Consider the following 19984-nt stretch of genomic DNA (forward strand, 5'->3'; position numbering starts at 1 on the left):
TAGAGATTTCCACGGAAATCTGTATCTTTTGTTCCCAATCGTATCGGAAGATAAACAGGTTTAGAAAGAAATGTTGTCTGCCTATATGGGTTGTTTTGGGGGGGAGGGGCTGCATATGGCTGTGTGTACCTGTCCCGAGAATGTACTCTCTTCAACGTTGTTTAAATAGTAATTTGATATTCTATAGAATATCAAAGTATTATGTTTAATGCTTAGGAAAAACTGTATGAATTCTTCTGTTTCCGACTTTATCGGAATGCTCTTTGTATTGATGAGAATGCCAAGGAATTACTAGCAATGGCGGATTTCCGGTTATGACAGTAACATATATATCTGTCTAAAATGTTCATAAGTTAAACTTCAAAGTTAGCTTTGAGTATATTACAAGCCACCATTCGCGATAGGTCGATAAGCGGCGACAGTTCACGTGTTCAAAAAGCATGTACAAATAAACATTGGTTAACTCCACTCAGAACATGTTTCAGAAGCCAAATTAGAGGAAGTTTGAAAACTGGGTTAATCGCTTTACCGGTAAGATTTTCTATTTCTCTCAGACATTTCCAATAGAAAAACTTAAGAATCGTCGATATTATGTTAGGTAATTCATTGGAAAGAAAGAACGTTGCGCGTTAGCGATTAACAGTTAGTCATTTGTCTGTATCTATGATCAAAGTTAATATCCAATTTAATCAGGATACTCTCCATAGGTCCCGTAGAATAATAATACAATTCAGTATATTTTTACTTTGCACGTACTCAAGCAGAAATACGTTACATATATACAGAGATCCGGTTTATAAAGAGGATTATACGAATCAATATCGTAATTTCAAATCGGAGTATTCGCCAAATCCGAATGCGTAGCAACATAGAAACGGTCAAAACACGCTTTGATAGATGCCGCTACGAGCTCGTAGTTTGAACGTATCGGTGATACAATGGGAACGAGTTTCTACCGATACGTTTATACGCAGGGAAGCATGGAAAAATCTCATTTTCAGAATTCATCCGAATCTACCGAGTAGAAAAGGTTGCGAAAAGCATAAGCGTCACAACCATCGAACCGTATAAACGCGTGCCAGAACATTGCGACCTTTTACTAATTAATTTCGATTCCAATTAAGGTGCCACCCTGTCAGAAAGATTTACAGATGTGAAATCTCGTCGATAAACGATATACGATTCGTCGATATTCGACTTGGCATCGTCGACCGACTAAAATGAATGTCACTGAAAACTATCGATGTGCAATGCGTCTGACGAAGATAGAGATATGTATATACATATGTGAAATACGATCTGAGAGAAGATAGATGGTCAAACGAGTATAAAAGAGAGAAAGAGAGAGACAGAGAGAGAGAGAGAGAGAGAGAGAGGGAGAGAGAAAGAGAAAGAGAGAGGCAAACAGATAGAGAGAAGCTTTCGGTACCTTTCTCCTGTTAGTAATTGCGGTCCGTTTATTGTCCTATTATTAATTACGGGCGATATTTCGAAACACACGCACACACCTATCTACCCTATCTACCTTTCTCTCATTCTCTTTCTATTATTTCTCTCACTCTCTGAAAATCGTAAATATTCGAACGCGAGCTGTCGCGAAACGATCGTTATTCACCGCGCAGAATTACATTGGACGGTAGCATCTCGAATGGTGAGAGCGTTTCGAGTGATCCTAGCTCAATTTCGGCAACCACTGATAAAGCGAAATTCCCAAATTATCGTGCGATCCCTTGATACCGAAAAAGGTAGAAATTAAACAAAAAAAATCCCGAGGACAGAGCCGTGATATCGCTAATATTTATACATAGTTACGTAGATATTCGAGAAATAAGCAGCACAATTTAACGAGTTAATGTTAAACAACAATATATCGCTTGCTGCTGAAATATTTGTCCACGAAATTAGGTTGGTTTGCTTGTCATCGCGTTAAACATGCACGCCAAATCGAATCGATAAACGAAGAGGGGGGAATGGAAATGAAAATGGTCTAACATAAGTCACGAATGTGTAACATATTTTTGAAGATAATTTATTTAACAACGAGTCAGTCAAGATTTTAACGAAAAATAATAGGAATTATTTTTCACGTTTTAATTTTTAATTCTCACGCATATGATAACGCGTATAGGTCCGGACCAAAAAAAAAAAAAACAAAAAAAAGAAAGGAAAAAGAAATTTAATTGAAATATTTTTTTGTTGCAAATTTGAAATATCACGACTCCACGTTAAATGACTTTTATTTTGTTCTATTGCAATTTTTTCCATTTCTTTTATAACATATATACGGTGTGCCAATAGATGTATCGAAGTTATAGGACAGATATTTTGAAAATTATGATTCGATACGAGATCATTCGAGTTTATTGTAAGAAAAATAGGAGAATTCGTTCAGCAATATTGGGATTGAACGACACATGTGATTTGTATGTATGTATGGATTCATCCACGCGTGATGACCTCCTCTTGGAAGTTAGATTGGACAGGGTCGTATTGGGATCGGAAAACATATCTGTTCTTCCACCTCCCCTCTTTACCCCCTTCCTTCCTTCCTTCATTCCTTTCTMCCCCCGCCAATCTAGGAACGCAAAAGTTTCTTGAATTCATTGGTGGCAGCCCATCGTTAGACTCCCTCGTGGTCCAGCGCGGACACACGATCCATGTCAGATTCCGATTTCTCGCAAGTCTACCGTGAAATCGAGCAGGCGTCAGATTTGAAAAAGGATCTGGAAGAATATCTTGAACTTTCTTTTATCCCATACTTTTACTCCGTTTTTTTCTTCTTTATTTTCTTCTTTTACTTTTGCTAGCAGATTTTCTATTATCCTTTTCTTTCGATATCGTATATAAAAAGATGATAAGATTAGGAATATAGTAGAGAAGATAATATATTCGATATCTTGTCCACTATGATATAATCTATATATTACAGATATTTCAATAAAATTATAAAAAAATTTTCTTTTAAAATATAAAATATTCTTTAACCTCTTGTGTGTGTGTGTGCATGTAGGCCTCACTTCATACAACAATGACTACGAATTTTGTGCATTTTATCAGCAACGTTTTTGAAACACTCAATCATAGATAATACAAATCAGTAATGAGTCGAATTTATTTAGTTCGGAATAATCATTGCAGTATAAAGAGTTTAATTTAAACAATTTGTCTACAACTAATTCGTAACGCGTGTATATAAATATATTTACATTAAATTTAAATTATAAAATCAAAAATTGTTTTCGTCTGAATATATTATTACGGAATAAAACTTGTGTGGAATCTTAAAGAATGGGATAGGGATTTAATACAGAATAAAATAAGTCATCAAATTTATCGTCCAAGTCGCATTTCAAAGCAATTAACGAATAATATATTACTCGTAAAACTTTGTATACGTATACAAACATACTTATAAACGTCAGAAACATTTCAAAGTAAAGAATATCTTCTCGACCATTGTCACAATCAGACTTAAAAGCTCGCGCAACCCAACCGTGAAAGTTACGAGGAAAACTCAACGGCATGACTGTGTCCACCAATTTTGGCTAGGATCCAAATTGTCTTCAGACAAAATTATCATTTATTTGATTGGACCATTTAAGGAGAACGTATTTTAAATGGAAGAGAAAATTTGCCGATAACAAGCGCGCGCACTACCGATAAAAATGTTAATTGTCTTTACTCTCGCGTATCAGCCAACTAGAAATGCGCTTTCCTTCTTTCATTATTTTCTTTTTTTTTTTTTTCGTTTGTTCTTTTCTTATGTTTTTTCATCGCTTAAAAATCCGTTTTAATTAAAAATAAAAGAAACGATTCTTTTGTATTCGAACGAGCTGAATAAACTTATAATCTAACGTATTTGACCGAGCAGCTCTCGAATCTAAAAATTGTGTAAGTCGTTCTTTTTAAAGAAATTAGAAAGGAAATGAGAAAATAAGTAGTCGACTATACTAAGAGTCTTTCGGAAAGAAACTTTCTTCCTCCACTCTCTTTATTTTTATTTCTCTCGCCTTATTTGTCTCTCCTATCTCTTTTTACTTTTCTATCTTTCTTTTATACTCGTGGCAAAGTAACTCGTCTAACGGCAAATAAAAATAAATTCACGTGTATACTACTATGGTTACGTAGGGAAGTAAGTTCACGGAAGATACGAGAATGAAAATGCGTAGACTCGTTCTATGACTCGTAAAGTCTTCTTCGAAGGGAGAAAAAGAAAAAAAGGAAAGAAGATGAAAAAGGAAAGGAAAAGAAAAAGGAGGAAGCTTTGTCGGCAATGTGAGAAGAAGAAAAAAATAAGAAGTCAAAGAGTAATACAGTATTACAGTACGTAGCAAAAGAGTAAAACATATGGCAGATCGTCTTCGTGTATTCGACTTCCGATATCGTAAAGGTATAACGTATGCATATAAGGCAGCTTTGGAATGCGTCCCATGAGACGCGTTTACGAGCTCGGATAACATTTTACGCGAAGCCAAAAGAAGAATGTCGAAGTGATACTTTATCGCTAAATCCGTTAGCCGTTGTAAAAGCACCCGGAGGCTTTGCGATACATCTATGTGTCTGTCGAGGGGCTAAAAGTCAAAGCTCGAAATACGACGTGCTGGCAATTCGCATATCACAAGAATCGACAACGACAAGACTTTAGATTTTGATCTAACGTGATATTACCCCTTTCGTCAAATTGAAAACTATGATATCTAAGAAATTGAGATCTATTTTTAAATCACTATCATTTTCTTCTTTTTTTTCTTCGAAGTTTGACACTTTAGGGATTGATAACGATACAAATTTTATTAAAAGTCGATAGTCTGTCGAATACAACATTGTCATCTATGAAAATTAGTTGATATTTTGTTGCTGATTGTATAAAAATATACAAAATAAATGTGCGATAAATATGTCAGAATAATAAAAATATATATAACATATAATAAATGGCTGTATGTTATTATGTTAATCCTTCGATAAGACATATAAATAACGTTCGATAAAAATACTTTCATAGATGACTCAGTTTATCGTTGGATTTCGAAGAGGACGGTAAATCGAACTAGTATTGAGTGCTTTTGGACTATAATATACATTTTTTTGTATTAATTGTCAATCATTTAAGATATATCGAGCACTATAATGTACTTTACTAATATTATTCTTTATATTTATTGAATATATACAGCTATTGATAAATAATTCATTTTATAGATTTTTATTTTATAATTATTTAATTCGTGGAAAAATAATAGCAATTTTCATTATTTTATATTTTCAAATTATTCGTCTAATATTATTGTCACGTAATATTTACATAAACATAATATTTCATTTTTGAATAAAAAAAACCTAAAACGGTTGGATATTATTAACGCAGCACATTTCTTCTCGCGTATTTATATTTAATATTATCCATTTATCCTATACAAAAAAATGACAAGGTAAGTTGACAGGAGTTGACGCGAGAGTCACCAAGAGTCAATGTAATAAATGGAAAATACCTGGTATGTATACGTCTCGTCGTGTAACACGTTATAAAACGAGTTTCTTGCGTAAAATTCCTGACGTTTCTTTCGTCTCCATGTAACTTAACGCCCGTTTCCAAAACTTGTTTCATATTTGATATATATTCAACTCTCGTTCGCATAAGAAAATAACTAAAATATGATTCAGTTCGTACGCGTTATTATAGTAATAATTAGGCTAGTTCTACGACGATATCCATTCGCCCTAAATGCAAGGATGTTTGCTGTCAGAAGTTTGGTCCCCATTGGGAGTACGATAATCGAGAAACGTTAGCGAACACGTATCGAAGTTAAACTTAAACGCGAAGTCAAAGACATCTTGGTTAAAGTGACTACTTCCATTTTCAAGAGTAGATACATCATTAATTTCAACGATCTTCACGAACTTTTACTTCTTAACTTCTTCAATCGATTTTCACGTCGAAATGGATCGAACCGAACTTACTTGGACATGTGAATGCTTCGGACGTTATAAACACAAAGATAGAAACAAACACACAAACGCATATATGTATATATTATAGTACATATAAATCAAAATAGAGATAGCTGTAAACTCAGCATATTAGTTCGAAGAAGGAGATACGCAGATACATCTTATTACAAAGTTTTCCCGCTCGCCTGTACCATATCGAAATATTAGAGTTAGTTAAGGTAAGATTTATCACGCGTTCTCTATACACAGGCTACTTCTAACCACTCAATTAATTATCTCTATTACGTATAAATAGAACTTTTCGTTGCTTACAAAAATATTAATGGAAAAAAAAAAATACTGAAAAAAAGTTAATCGAGAGATAGGATACTTGAATTAAATTCAATCGCAAAAAGGAAAGAAATGAAACGAAGATGGGAACACAAATGTTTAAATTAAAATAAAGCGAACTTTATCTACTCTAGTCTCTAAATTGTTTAAATAGCAAAGTAAAGAAACACGATCAACTTGGGATATAACCTCAGAGTGATAGAATATCCAAATGACGAGGAAGCGAACTCATGATTTAAACATAAGCTACGTTTAATATAAACGAAAGCATAAGGGGTGTGCTTTCGCCAAGGGATAGATAAAAGATGCTTAGGATCGTTAAGGAAAAAAAATAAACAGTCGGGTGGAATAAAAAGTACCCGTTCTTTATAAAAGAATACGAAAGAGAATACTTGCTGTTGACGAGCTACCTTCTTGATTGGCTTCCCTTGCTGTCCACCATAGAAAGAAAGAGAAAGGTGTCAAGGAAGAAAGAAAATTTCCTCTCTCCCCTTAGTCCCTTAAGCAACCCCCATCCCAACCCCTGAGAATGGACGACACAAAAGGCCAACTAAGGTATCCGTGATACAAAACCCCGGAGCAATGAGTACAATGAACAAAACGTACGATGGAAATTAGTTTAAGTCATTTGCACGGGCGGTACATTCACGAGATTTGAATCGAATTCAAACTGACTTGAATTATATTCATTTTTAAATTGAAAAGATCCTCATCTTTTATGTTTCCCTAGCGTTATTCCAAAGTTATAATGAGAATACTAGTACGAGTTCTATATGTCCTAAAATACCTCTTATATCTAAAATAATTAAGCATAAGAAAGCACGTAAATAAGCAAAATTTTAATATACACTTAAATTATTAATTTTAAGAATAATAAGATATAGGTGGTTATATGTATATGAATTCACAAGTGGCAAGTAGTTAAAATATGAGATTGAAATTCGATCAAAAGTAGAAGAAAAATATTCTTCGATTTCGTTTAAAAAAATATCTGCATTGTTATAAATCCGAAGATATATTTTATCTATCAATATATATATGTATATATATATATATAATATAATACTTAGCTACGTTTGCACTTAGTTTATTTTTCTATTTGAATTTCTATCTTTTTCAATTTGAAATTGACTTTACCTTTTATTATTATTACGTGAAGTTGATTTAAAAGAAAGAAGAAAAAATAAGAATTAGTAAATATCAAAAACTGTATTACCATAGCACGACAAGGTAGATACGATGTAAAGTACATAAATTACGACTGTAGATAACATTCGGTCTACGTTTTAAGTAAACCTAATTTACGTATTACCGATAAACGATAAATAATAGTTATGATGGCTACTAATTTGTATGATTTATGCATTTCAACAGGTATTACCCTAAAATTGTAAATGTTACTTGTTACGAGTGCATATTTTCTTGCCTTTTTTTTATATTGTCGGTTCTTTTTTCTCTCTCTATCTGCATATAAAATTATCAATTTAATTCAAGGACATCGTGTTATCGAAAAAACAATGATCCTTGACAATACAGCCGTAGAAATTATTTTTTCAATGTCTTCTTCTTCGATGTTTTGTTGATTCTTTTTATTTGCAATATAGTTTTTTTCTTCTTTTTTTTTTTTTCCTTTTTTATTTTTCTACCGTGAATGCATAACGGCAGCGTACATTACAATGTTGTTTCGAAACGTAACGATATCGAACGATGTAAATCTTCGAGGCGAGATAATATAAACGTATAAACGCGCGAAGAAGTGGAGGAATAGGCATATAAAAACTTCGTTGATTTTCCTCGCGTGTTAAACAACACGCAGTGTCAGATGAACGCGAAAAGCCAACGCGAGCGTGTTTCGTACCTTTAGAAGTTAAAATCAAACATATAATATTCGTTTGTGATAAATAAAATGTATATCAATCTGTGAGACTGAATAATTAAAAATTATAAAATACCGATCAAACAATAGATAATAATAGGAACAATAAAATGATACGATAACAAATAATTTGTTATAAATTCGACGGAATAAAATTTGTCTCAAAATTTGTTCATTTATGAAAATTAACACGAACATAAGAATTTTTATCTTATAATTAATGCTAGAGTGCTTGTTAAAATTATTTTTTCATCTAATATACGAAAATAACTGATACGATTCACGGACAAGTCAATTCTATTACGTTAATGAGTAGAAAAAATTGAAAAAAGATCGTTATTCAAGATAAAACAAAGCAAACTAATTGTAAATGCAATATGTGCATCAATGTCGCAAGAGAATTTTATTGTCGATAGCTGTCAATACTATTAATACGTTAGATATGTATATCAGAAAAGAATTTTTCTAGAAAGGCAAACTAAAAATCGAGAAATAGAAGAAAGCAAACGGGAAAGGAAATAGAAAAAAAGGAAAGGAAATAGAAAAAAAGGAAAGAAAAGACTAAAAGCATACATACCTCGATTTGCAGAAATAATAAAAACAAAAAAGAAAGACAGAAAAAAGGGGTAAAAGGGGGAGAAAAAATGTTTACCATCGAGTAGGATATTCAACAAATGCAAACGAAGAACGGGAAGTTTTCCCAAGACAATAGTGGAAACGCATTCCTATAGAAAACAAGCAACCAGAAACGACGCATTTCGTTTTGTCCTTATCGATGCATACAAATGCAAAAGCTCCCGGTGTTACTCGATAAACGAGAGAAAGGAAAAAAGTAACAAAATCCAATGGACAGACAAGAGTGGAAAAATATTCTTCAAGAGGGTAGGAGATATCGATGAACCGAAAACACGTTGGTGCTCGTAAAAGAAGAAAAGATCGTTCGGTTGCGTTAAAAGAAAATAAATAAACGTAAAGTAGGATGAAGAAGATAATGGTGACGATGGAAACTTTGAACAGTAGCCTACTTTTCCTATCAACATTAGAAAATTTGAGTAGTGAAATGATCGTTGATCCAACAGATATGTTAACCAAAAACACGAGCGACATTTTAACGTCAAATAATTGTACATTTTCCGAGCATGCACCTAAATTAACTAACACGGGGTTTTTCAAAGTTGTTGTATTAGCTGTATTATCGATTATAAGTCTAATAGCAAACGTTGCAACAATATATTCGGTAATGAAAAATCGTCGTAAACGACAAAATTGGTCGGCCATTTATACATTGATCCTTCATCTATCCATCGCCGATCTCCTCGTAACAATATTTTGTATCGGTGGTGAAGCAATCTGGAGTTATACCGTTCAATGGATCTGGGGTAACGTTGCTTGCAAAATCTTCAAATTTCTCCAAGTGTTCAGCCTTTATCTCAGCACGTTCATCCTCGTTCTGATTGGTGTCGACCGTTTCGTAGCTATTCGATATCCGATGAAAAGTCTAAACACAACTCATCGATATCTCAGATTCGTCGCTATCGCTTGGATACTTTCTATCATTTTGGCAGCACCACAGGTAATATTCATAAAATTCATTTATTCATTTAATACGGGAAAATTTGGAATTGCGTACAAATTTATCTTTGAAATTGATCTTTCATGTTTTGTTAATATTTGAAAAGTAATTTACGTGTTTTTGACTTTTTTATGTCAAAATAAAACTGAAGTATAACGTCTTTTGTTTTTTATTTTTTATACTTCACCTTTTGTAAAATCAGTGATCTTTTTAAGCATATTGTTCTTATCTTTGAATATGTAATACATTTTAGATATTCGATATTTTCTCGTCTTGGCATTCGTTAAAAGAAATAGAAAAAAAAAAAAATAATGTCTTACATAATAGTCACAAAAAATATTTAAGTATTTAGTAACTTTTAGCGAACTATTAAATTGACTTTCATCAGAGATAGGAATGATGCATCTTTTACATTGCTATCGGTTTCTCGCTCCATCTTCGTTATTACTCTTTCCCATTTTCTCTTTTCGCAGCTACCATTAAATTGTCTCTCGAAACACATATCGATCACTGGAAGTCCGATGACGATTTAAAAAGAAAAGAAATAAAAGAACAAAATTAACTGAGTAGAAGTTTCTCCTGAGATAAAGTTCTGAACTTCGTCCAATGAATTTGTTTCAAACTTCGTTAATTTATTATTTGCGATACTTATTATTGATCGATGTGGATCTAAATAAAAATTTTCTTTAAAACGTTACGACTATATTACTTTTTTCTTTACATCTGTAACGTATATTATACGTGTAAATATAAACACATAATTATATATATATATACATAAATAACGCAATAATATAAATATGAGAAATAAAATAAATTTATTCAAAAAGTTCGTCAAGCATACGAGAACATATTAAAAAGATTTTCTTATTACGCATCCTTGTAACGGGAATTTATTTATTGTTAATTAGTTAAATGTCACTCTTATCATTTAATTATAAACTACGTCACATTCTTTCCCTTTGAAAAATCCGAAAAGAGATCAAGTTTATTTTCCTTTTGACCAGACAAAAATTGATATTCATATATGCATAGACAAACGACATTCGATGCGATATTAATTGTAAACACGATTCTAATAGCACTAACGCAACCAACCAGTTTTCTCTCTTTTATTTTTTCAATTATGAGCTAGTTATTATTTATTTCATACTACTTCTTACTGTATTTCTTTTCTCTCTCTCTCTCTCTCTCACACACTCTCCTTTTTATTTTAAAAAAAATAATATATATGCAAAATTTATCGTCTATATCATTAACTATTCATAATTAAACGATAATCTTTTTTCTTTAGAAACACATAATGCATAAAGTCGGAAGAAAATTGTTTGGACAAACAATAACTGAAATGATGAAGAAAACGAGACGATATATAAACGTGCAAAAGAAATTTAACTTCTTCACCAAATTTTTGTATAATATTATCAGAATTACTGTAATAATAACAACAATGATCAGGTGCAAAAAAATAGATTAAAAATAAGTCCATAAGTTGTAATTAAATTGCATCTGCAAAAGATCTGTAATACGAAAATGTATAAATGAATATCAAATTAGTTTATATATTTCGTTAAATAAATTTTAATTAATTTTTTTGTTTTTTTATTATGAGATATTTAATTCATACATCATTGATCGATATCGAGTCCACTCGTGTTCGCACACTATACTAATATTTAAATATCACAAAGAAATAATTTGTAGTAAATAATAAATAAATAGAAAAAAAATAAGGTAAAAAAAAAAAAGAATGTAATAAAGTTAAATAAAAAAAATTAAATATCAAATGTATTATTCTCCGAGGGTCGACGCGAATATTAACAATGTTAATATTATAACATTAATATTACACAAAATTAATTTATATAATCATTAAATGTTGCGTTACTCGTATACTTTCTTATGGATAATATTTTTTAATAGGATAACGGAATACCATTGTCACGTCTTTCAACGGATAGCGTTGAAGAATTACTACTATTTTCACATTCATTGGGATTATTATTCTCGATCATTTGATTCAATGAAAAATTATCTACTTCCGATACAGGACCAATCGTCGATTTCCTGCTACGACCCCTTTTTTTACCTCTTTTACAAATGCATTTACTTCTTCTCCTTCGTGATCTTCTCGATTTACAAAGTGGTCTTCTTCTCTTCCTGGAACTTCGACGTTTCTTTTTACATTTGCACATACCTCGTCTACTACGACGAGATCGTCGGCTCCTAGGTCTACAACCACGACGTCTTCTTCTTCGTTGTCTTTTACGACAATACATATCCAAAAGACCTAACTCCTGCGTTGCAATTTCATCGCATTCTGCTTGTGTATCAGTTGGCAAGCTATAATGTGCACCGCTCTTTTTCAAAATCCCATAAGCAACACCACGTTTCAAAGCGGTTTGCATCTATTCGTAAAATAAGAAAACTCATTTGTTTTTTTGGAGAATACACACGATATTGGATTATTTTTAAAAAAAATTTCATTCATTATTATTTTAATAATGTTACAAACGTTATAAAAATTATTAACCAACCTGACGACGAGCAGTTTCTGGTGATAAATTGTATATAGCAGTAATGTAATTTAAAATTTCTCGCGATGTCGAACCTTTCGTTTCGCGTAATTCTTTGATAGCTGAGATTATCAGTGCCAAGGTCTTATTCGTTAAAAATCCCATGTTGAAAGATCACAAAGTTTCTGAAGTACTATACAAATGCAATTCGAGAATGCAACCTACGTGAAAGAATTATTTAAATCAGTAACAAAATGTTTATTCCACATATTTCAATCTATAGTAAATATTTAAATTCTCTTGTCATATATATTTAAGAGAAAGTATCGCAGACGTTTAGAATATTATGTATCGATAAGAAGTAGGAATAACGTGTTGCACCCGGTGTGTATAAATGCATGTCTATGTGTGTGTGTGTGTGTGTGAAGAAGTTGAACAAGTTTATCCATAAATGGATAATTGTGCAGACGAATCGGACGCCGATTCTCAGAGTCTGGAAACTCTGTAGATCATTGATAAAGTCTCGTGAGATCAATCATCAAGTGCGTAACGTATAAATAATTGTGGTATCTCATGCATCTCATGAACAAAATAAACTGATTTTAAAGTTTCAATGTAAAAGGAAAAAGAAAAAGAAAAAAAAAAATCTACAGGAATAAGAAATATGTATCAAAGGTAAAAAAAAAATATTACCTCGACGATTGAAGAAACGTCATAGGAGGGACACATTTGCCGATTCATTCAAATTTGTTTACTTCCGTATAAATACCGCTTCATCTTTTAACGATATTTTAATCCAAATATTACGGATTGAACACGATTAATTTTAAATTTAGATAATCAAACCAAAACGTTACTTATTTTAATGAGAGAAAAAAAACGACTCGTTTATTTATTTATGATCGTACGATGTTTGTTACTAAGCAAAAAGAAACAAAGACAGAGGAAAATTGATCGTTTTTCGATTAAAACTTGTATCCATCTTCAAGATCGTTCACGCGTGCATGCGTGCGTGTGCTTGATAATTATGATAATAGAAAAATCGAAGAAATTATATTATAAAATATATATTTTATATATTATAATTATTAATATTACAAACATATATCCAACTGTCAAACTGAATAAGAAAATATCTAACCCTATGTCAACAGATTGTCATCTTTCACATTGCACGTGGACCCTTTATCGAGAAATTCACACAATGCGTGACCCATGGATTCTACACAGAACCATGGCAGGAAAAGTTATACATTATGTTCAGCATATTTTTTATGTTTCTCTTACCATTAGCCATACTGATTACCACCTATGTCTCAACGATAATTACTCTATCACGTAAGTAGTAAAATTATTCATAATTGTTTTATTTTCACACTAGTTTATTTTTAATCTTTTTAATTAATAATCAATGACTCCCTATCATATTATTTGTTTCAGGAAGCGAAGAAGCATTCCAGTCTGAATTAATTAACAATAATTTACACCGTACCAACAGCGACATTAATAGAAGAAAATTGATAAATCGTGCAAAATCGAAATCATTACGTATCAGCATTGTCATAGTCGCTGCGTTTATCATATGGTGGACCCCATACTACACGATGATGATTATCTTCATTTTTCTCAATCCCAACAAGAACGCAAGTGATAGAGTTCTACTTTGAAAATATCATTTCATTTCAATCGTCTTGATGAATCTATCATTTATTTTTAGGTTACCAATGATCTCCTAAATTTCATATTTTTCTTTGGTATGACCAACAGTTTGGTGAATCCATTGATATACGGTGCGTTTCATCTTTGGCCGAAACGTAAAAGACCAAATTTTTGCTTCAGGTAACTTCGAGCTTAATGATAAATGAACAAAAAAACGATTAAATTAAAGTGGAGTCTCGTATAATGCAATGAATATTTTACAATTAACATCTGCAATCGCAATTATATGGTTGAGTTATGCGTGAGTTATTTTATTATATATCTTTTATTTTCCTTGAGATAATTTATCATTTTTTATGAGAACATATTTATCAGATGATAAATATATTTTTTTATCAGATAATTTTTCTCTTCCGCGAACTATTATTAATAAAATTGAGGTTAAAAATGAATTTAAAAAAGAAGAAGAAGAAAAAAAGAATGAAAGAAACAATTACGAAACAGAATTAATCAATAGCGATAAAGACAACGATATAATTTGCTCAATTAAAGAAAAAATTAATGTTTAAATGAAGGAAATTCCAGAATTTGATTATTTCTCCGCTTTGTACGAGAAATCATTTTATATGACAGCACTGTACAAATTGTAATTTTTTTGTATAGAAATTTGTATTTCACTGTAACTCGTATTATACGGAAATCTATTGCATTTTTAATAGTAATTGGAGGAATTTTTTGTTTTTTATTTTCTTTCCTCTATGTCTTTTGTATTTCTTTTTCTACATGTCATTTTAATTAATATTCACAGAGATTTTTTCATGTCGCAACGACGAAAAAATCGTACGAGTAGTAATGATTCGACGAGAGAACTTCAAGAAACACGGCCACTTTTTATTTCGCGTGGTATACGCATACTGACAACTTCCATTGAGAAGAGGAACATACGTATATAAATAATTTACATATATATATATATATATTTCTATATATATTATGTAATTTTATTATTATACTATACGGGAGCACAAATGTTACAAAAGTATATGAACAATATTTTAATATTATAAATATAACATAAATTCTGCTTTTTCTTTTTATGTGTAACATTTCTAATCATATGAATATTTATTATGAGAATGTAATTTTAGGTAACAATGCAATATTCTAATGACTGCCTCTAGTCTTTTTAAACAGCACAGATAAGATAGCAATTTTAAAATGAAAGTTATGCGTAGTATATTTAATTTTAAAAAGACACGTGTAACGCTTTAGTGATAGATCATATAATAATAATATAATTATTCGTGATATAATTAGCAATTTTATTATCCTTTTTTTTTATCTAACTGGTTGTTACAATGTCATATACTATAACTTGCTTACAAGGATAATTAGTTTTTTTTATATGATTTAGCAAAATCTCAGCCATTAAGTGTTCATAAAAATCTCATCTATTAAATTGTACTATTTAAATAAAAAAGTGATAGCAATCCTTTTTACATATGAATAATTATATTATTTATATGTAACTAATGATAGGATAGATATTTTAAATTTGATCTTTGTTCTTGAATAAATGTTATTATAATATTTTAAGAGAAACCACATGATACAAAAATAAATACGTTAGGTGTCCTATTATATTTTTTATTATTTCAAGACTATCTCGTAAGAATTTAATAAATAATAAGATTAATTTATTTGTATTAATGTGTTTACATATATAAGAAAATATAATATGTTCTTTAGTAAGTGTTTTGTTTTAAATCATTTTATTAATTGTAATTTTTCATTGATATTTTATCGAGTATCGATGTTAAAAAACAAAATCAGAACAAACTATACAATCGCAACAATGTAATCAATTTTTCTCTAAACGTCTGATAACCAATGAATTAATTAATTAATCAATATTGTATCTTGTATTTTCTTTTTCTTTTTATTTATTTATTTTTGTTCGTATACTTTTACAGTTTTAATAATCTTTTAGTTTTTCCGTAGTTTGAATCGTTGAATATTTTTAATGCTAGAGTATATATCCAAAAAGTGAAAAAAATAACATTGAATTAATAATTCAACAAATGTTTGGCAAAAATAAATAGAATATTTACATGTGCGTATTTTGCGTACTGTTCCATGTATCAGTCAGTATTCGTACTTGTATTCGTGCCCGGTCATGTATAAGTGCTGTGATAATGAATTTTCGTGCAGAAACATTGATGCAATGCCATCTGTCGTTACTCAGCGCATAGCATGACATGCAATACGGAATAACTGATAAATATCACTATCTTTTTACTCAATAATTTACCGTAGGAACGCTGGCAAGGAACCTTAACAGCATAAAAAAATGAATTAGTGCTCTTAATTGCTCACTATTTGCTCAAAATTACATTATCAAATATTTTTTATTTATCATTAATTAGTTAAAAATAATTATTTCACTTTGAATAATTATGTCATGAGTGGGAGATATGTTATACAAATGCGCAACCACAAATTCAAGGCGCAAGCACACTTGGAAAAAAATGAAAGTAAAGTTGGTATATACCTGGAGGGGATATATTTAAAGTTGATTTCCAAAGTAACAAGCTATAAGATAGTGAAAAGAAATAAGTTAATCGTTCATAATGTGTTAAACAATAGGTAAATATTTTTATTTTTTCATTTTTTTCTGCTGTTGCAATTCTATGCCAACTTTTTTTTGGTGAAGTATATAAAAACTCACAAGTCCCCTTTTTTATCTATCCAACATCATTTTTGCTATTTAAAAAGAACAAACGTACATACATACCCACCCACTTACTCCACGATTCTCTCACATACCACCAGGGTGCAAAAKCCTAAACTAGAGAGYATGCCCCGGGRCACCTCCGACACCCTAGTTCAAACGCGTGTTTTCTAATTTTATGGGTATACGTACTTTTTGCTGTAATCGTCTGCCAAGGCTAGTGATTATTGCAATAATGATTAAAGCAAAAATACTGGTACATACTAGTATATATGCATACTAATATAATACAAGTATTGTAAAATCTCCACAAATAAATGTAGGAACTCTACTATTCAAAACGATTCGAAAAAAAAATGAGAAAAATTTAATATAAATATAAAAATACAAATATTGGTACTTTTCATACCATAAATGACTCTACAAGTAGTATTCCGAGTATTGAATGAGATGGATTAATTAAAAACAATCGTGAAACGATGTACAATGCACATACCTAATACGCACACACAGGTGCAATGTACACCGTGCAATCACTAGCACAATGACAGCCGCAAATAGGGGAAAAACTTAAAACTAAATCTATACTAACTGTTTCTCATCCATACGCGAGTAGCACCTGGGCACACGTATAGATGAGAACGTAGAAAGTATAGGGGGGAGAAACGGGAGATTAGTACATTAGAAGCTGAAAATCCTGATCTAAAAAATATGATTAAAAACACACATAAATATATAACAAATAAATACATTTTTATATACATTCATCTAAGCGACTAGGGACTCTACAATATATTTGATAAATAATATATATATAACTTTTAATATCTTTTAATAAACTTCAAAACCTCGGACGACTCCTTTCATTAAGTTGGCTGTTCTAATAAAAGAACTGGGCTTTGAGCCACCACTTAACTGCTAGAATCTATCCGTCGCGAATGAGTTTGTCTTCTTGCTCATTTATTGATAATATCGAAGTATCGATATATTAAAATTAATCACGATTAGATAAACTAAGTACGAAGCAATGCATGTAAAACATTTATTACATGCTTTTCTGATCAAAAACGAGTAAATTAATACTCGGTTTCACCACTACTAACCACGAACAAAACACGTAATAAAAAAGAAAGTGCATTAATTAATTGCACTATTAATCAAATGAATCGAACCGATGAAACAAGAAAACCTATCCTGAACTAACATAAAATATACAATAAAATATACAATACAATATACAATTTTCATGAGTAACTCCTAGAAAGGAACTACTCATGTGCTCGTCACTAATTTATTGGAATAATTACAACCAGTAATTCGTGCCGATTAGGACCTTTCATCCTCGACATGATTGAGCACCGGAGGAACTTTACATTTTTTGACTCACTCCGTAAGAAGTTCTACGATGGCTCCAAAAAACTCCTACTTTGCAGTAAGTATTGAAGAATATCTATCGAAGATCCATCGAAGATCCATCGATGATCGATCGATGATCCATCGAAGAATTCATCCCACATCTTTGATAAGGTAGAAAGTCCGTCGTCATATCTGTAAAATAAAATAGAACAAAATGATAAGTTATATGTAATATGATCCAAAATCATATCAAACAAAAACGAATAAAATGTTAATAAAAATRAATACTTACAATGCATTCCAATGGGATGAAGCTCAGTGGCACCATGGTGATGCATCTCGCGTGAATCTAATGACACGGTATAAACGAAAATAAGAAACTATAGATGAGTTTCTTATCGCGAAACCGGAATTAAATTATACGGCGAACAACACTGATTCTAATTCGCGTTTGATTTTAATTTGTTTTACGCCCGTTCACTGATTCTACAACTAATTCAAAGACTGCTTTGCACACAGTCTATTGAAACAAACAAATTTCACATTTTATTTTAATCCCGAAACGCGTTAAATTTAAAATCTTCATTGATGCACTGACTCTAATACGCGAACAGTCTGTGCGACTGTTNAACGCGTTAAATTTAAAATCTTCATTGATGCACTGACTCTAATACGCGAACAGTCTGTGCGACTGTTTAAAGATAAAAATACAACTTTACTCGAACAAACTCTAATGCAATTACTGCATTGGTCGCAGTTAATTTAATATATAAATTTCAAAAATAGTTCACGAACGCGACGGAATTAAAATTAACGAACGAACGTGCTTCTAATCCGTGATTTTAATTATATTTATAAACGATCAAACACTCCCGTATATTGCTTCGCGCACGATTGCAATGCACGAACACTTGCAACACTTCACAAACACAATTCACAAATACTTCCAACGGTGCAATATTCCCATGATGATCTGAAACAAAAATAAAAACAAAATTATGAATATCATTGTTGTAAGAAAAAATTATTATAATTATTAAGAAAGTGCTTAAAATAAAAATTGACTTACGTTTATTCTTCAGTGATGAATGCACGATGGATATCCTATCCTTAAGATGACGATGAACACACACGTTTAAAAAGAATAAAAGAAACTTACGAAGTTTCTATACCCGAGCAAACGAAACTTTAACATACGACGATCAACACTGATTCTACTTTCCGACTTTTTTATATTTTATTTTAACGATGCAACACACGAGTACTTCATTGCCTACGCGCTCGATAGCAATGATGTTCTGAAACAGAAAAAGAGAAGAACAATTAATATCATCGTTATAATAAAAAACCATTAAAGTTGTTATAGAAATTTTTTATAGAAAAATATACTTACTTTTAATTTTCATTGATGACTGCAGGATGGGTTTCCTACCCTTAGGATGACGATAAATAAAATAAAATAAAAGAAAAAAATCTGTAAAGAAGCTGAAACATATTAAAGATTATATTATAATACAATGTTCCCTGTTAATCATTTCTGAAGGCATAGCACACTTTCAAAGATATTCTATCATAAAGAATTAATGTTAGACATAAAAAGTTGTCTAATCAGTGCAGTTGTCGAATGTTTTAATTAGATAACGTTAGAAATAAAATGATTAAATAGTTTAATATACGTTATGTTTGCGTTAGATCTTAACTCGCCGAAGGACGGGAGGGGAATGAGATACGTTACTGCTTATCCTTCGTCCAACATTCGGTTGTTTACGTTTTGTTTCGGCTGTCTTTTCTTCGCCTCGAGAAATACCTACAAATATACATACACATTCATAATTGCCTGTAGGTGAATTTTTTGTTTACTTATTCTCTCTCCCTCTTCACTCTCGTTCGCACTCTTTCTATATATTTCTATATAGCTTAAAAAAAGAATAACGCTTACCTCGATGAATATGAAGATAAAAAAGAGTAAAAACAATTGTTTGACTGAGTAT

General features: G+C 31.1%; 1 protein-coding gene across 1 annotated transcript in view; it reads left to right on the forward strand.

The window, feature by feature from the left end:
- Positions 1 to 9137: 9137 nt before the first annotated feature.
- Positions 9138 to 19984, forward strand: part of LOC106789957 (gonadotropin-releasing hormone II receptor) — a 15923-nt gene continuing 5076 nt past the window's right edge. The window contains exons 1-5 of the mRNA XM_014754546.1: positions 9138 to 9731; positions 13402 to 13585; positions 13688 to 13890; positions 13965 to 14086; positions 14715 to 14809. Coding sequence (XP_014610032.1) covers positions 9138 to 9731; positions 13402 to 13585; positions 13688 to 13890; positions 13965 to 14086; positions 14715 to 14809 — 1198 coding nt within the window. The remainder of the gene's footprint in view (positions 9732 to 13401; positions 13586 to 13687; positions 13891 to 13964; positions 14087 to 14714; positions 14810 to 19984) is intronic.

The sequence above is a fragment of the Polistes canadensis genome, unplaced genomic scaffold (assembly GCF_001313835.1).
Source record: "Polistes canadensis isolate GaletaPanama2010 unplaced genomic scaffold, ASM131383v1 scaffold_7, whole genome shotgun sequence".
Classification (NCBI taxonomy): Eukaryota; Metazoa; Arthropoda; class Insecta; order Hymenoptera; family Vespidae; genus Polistes; species Polistes canadensis.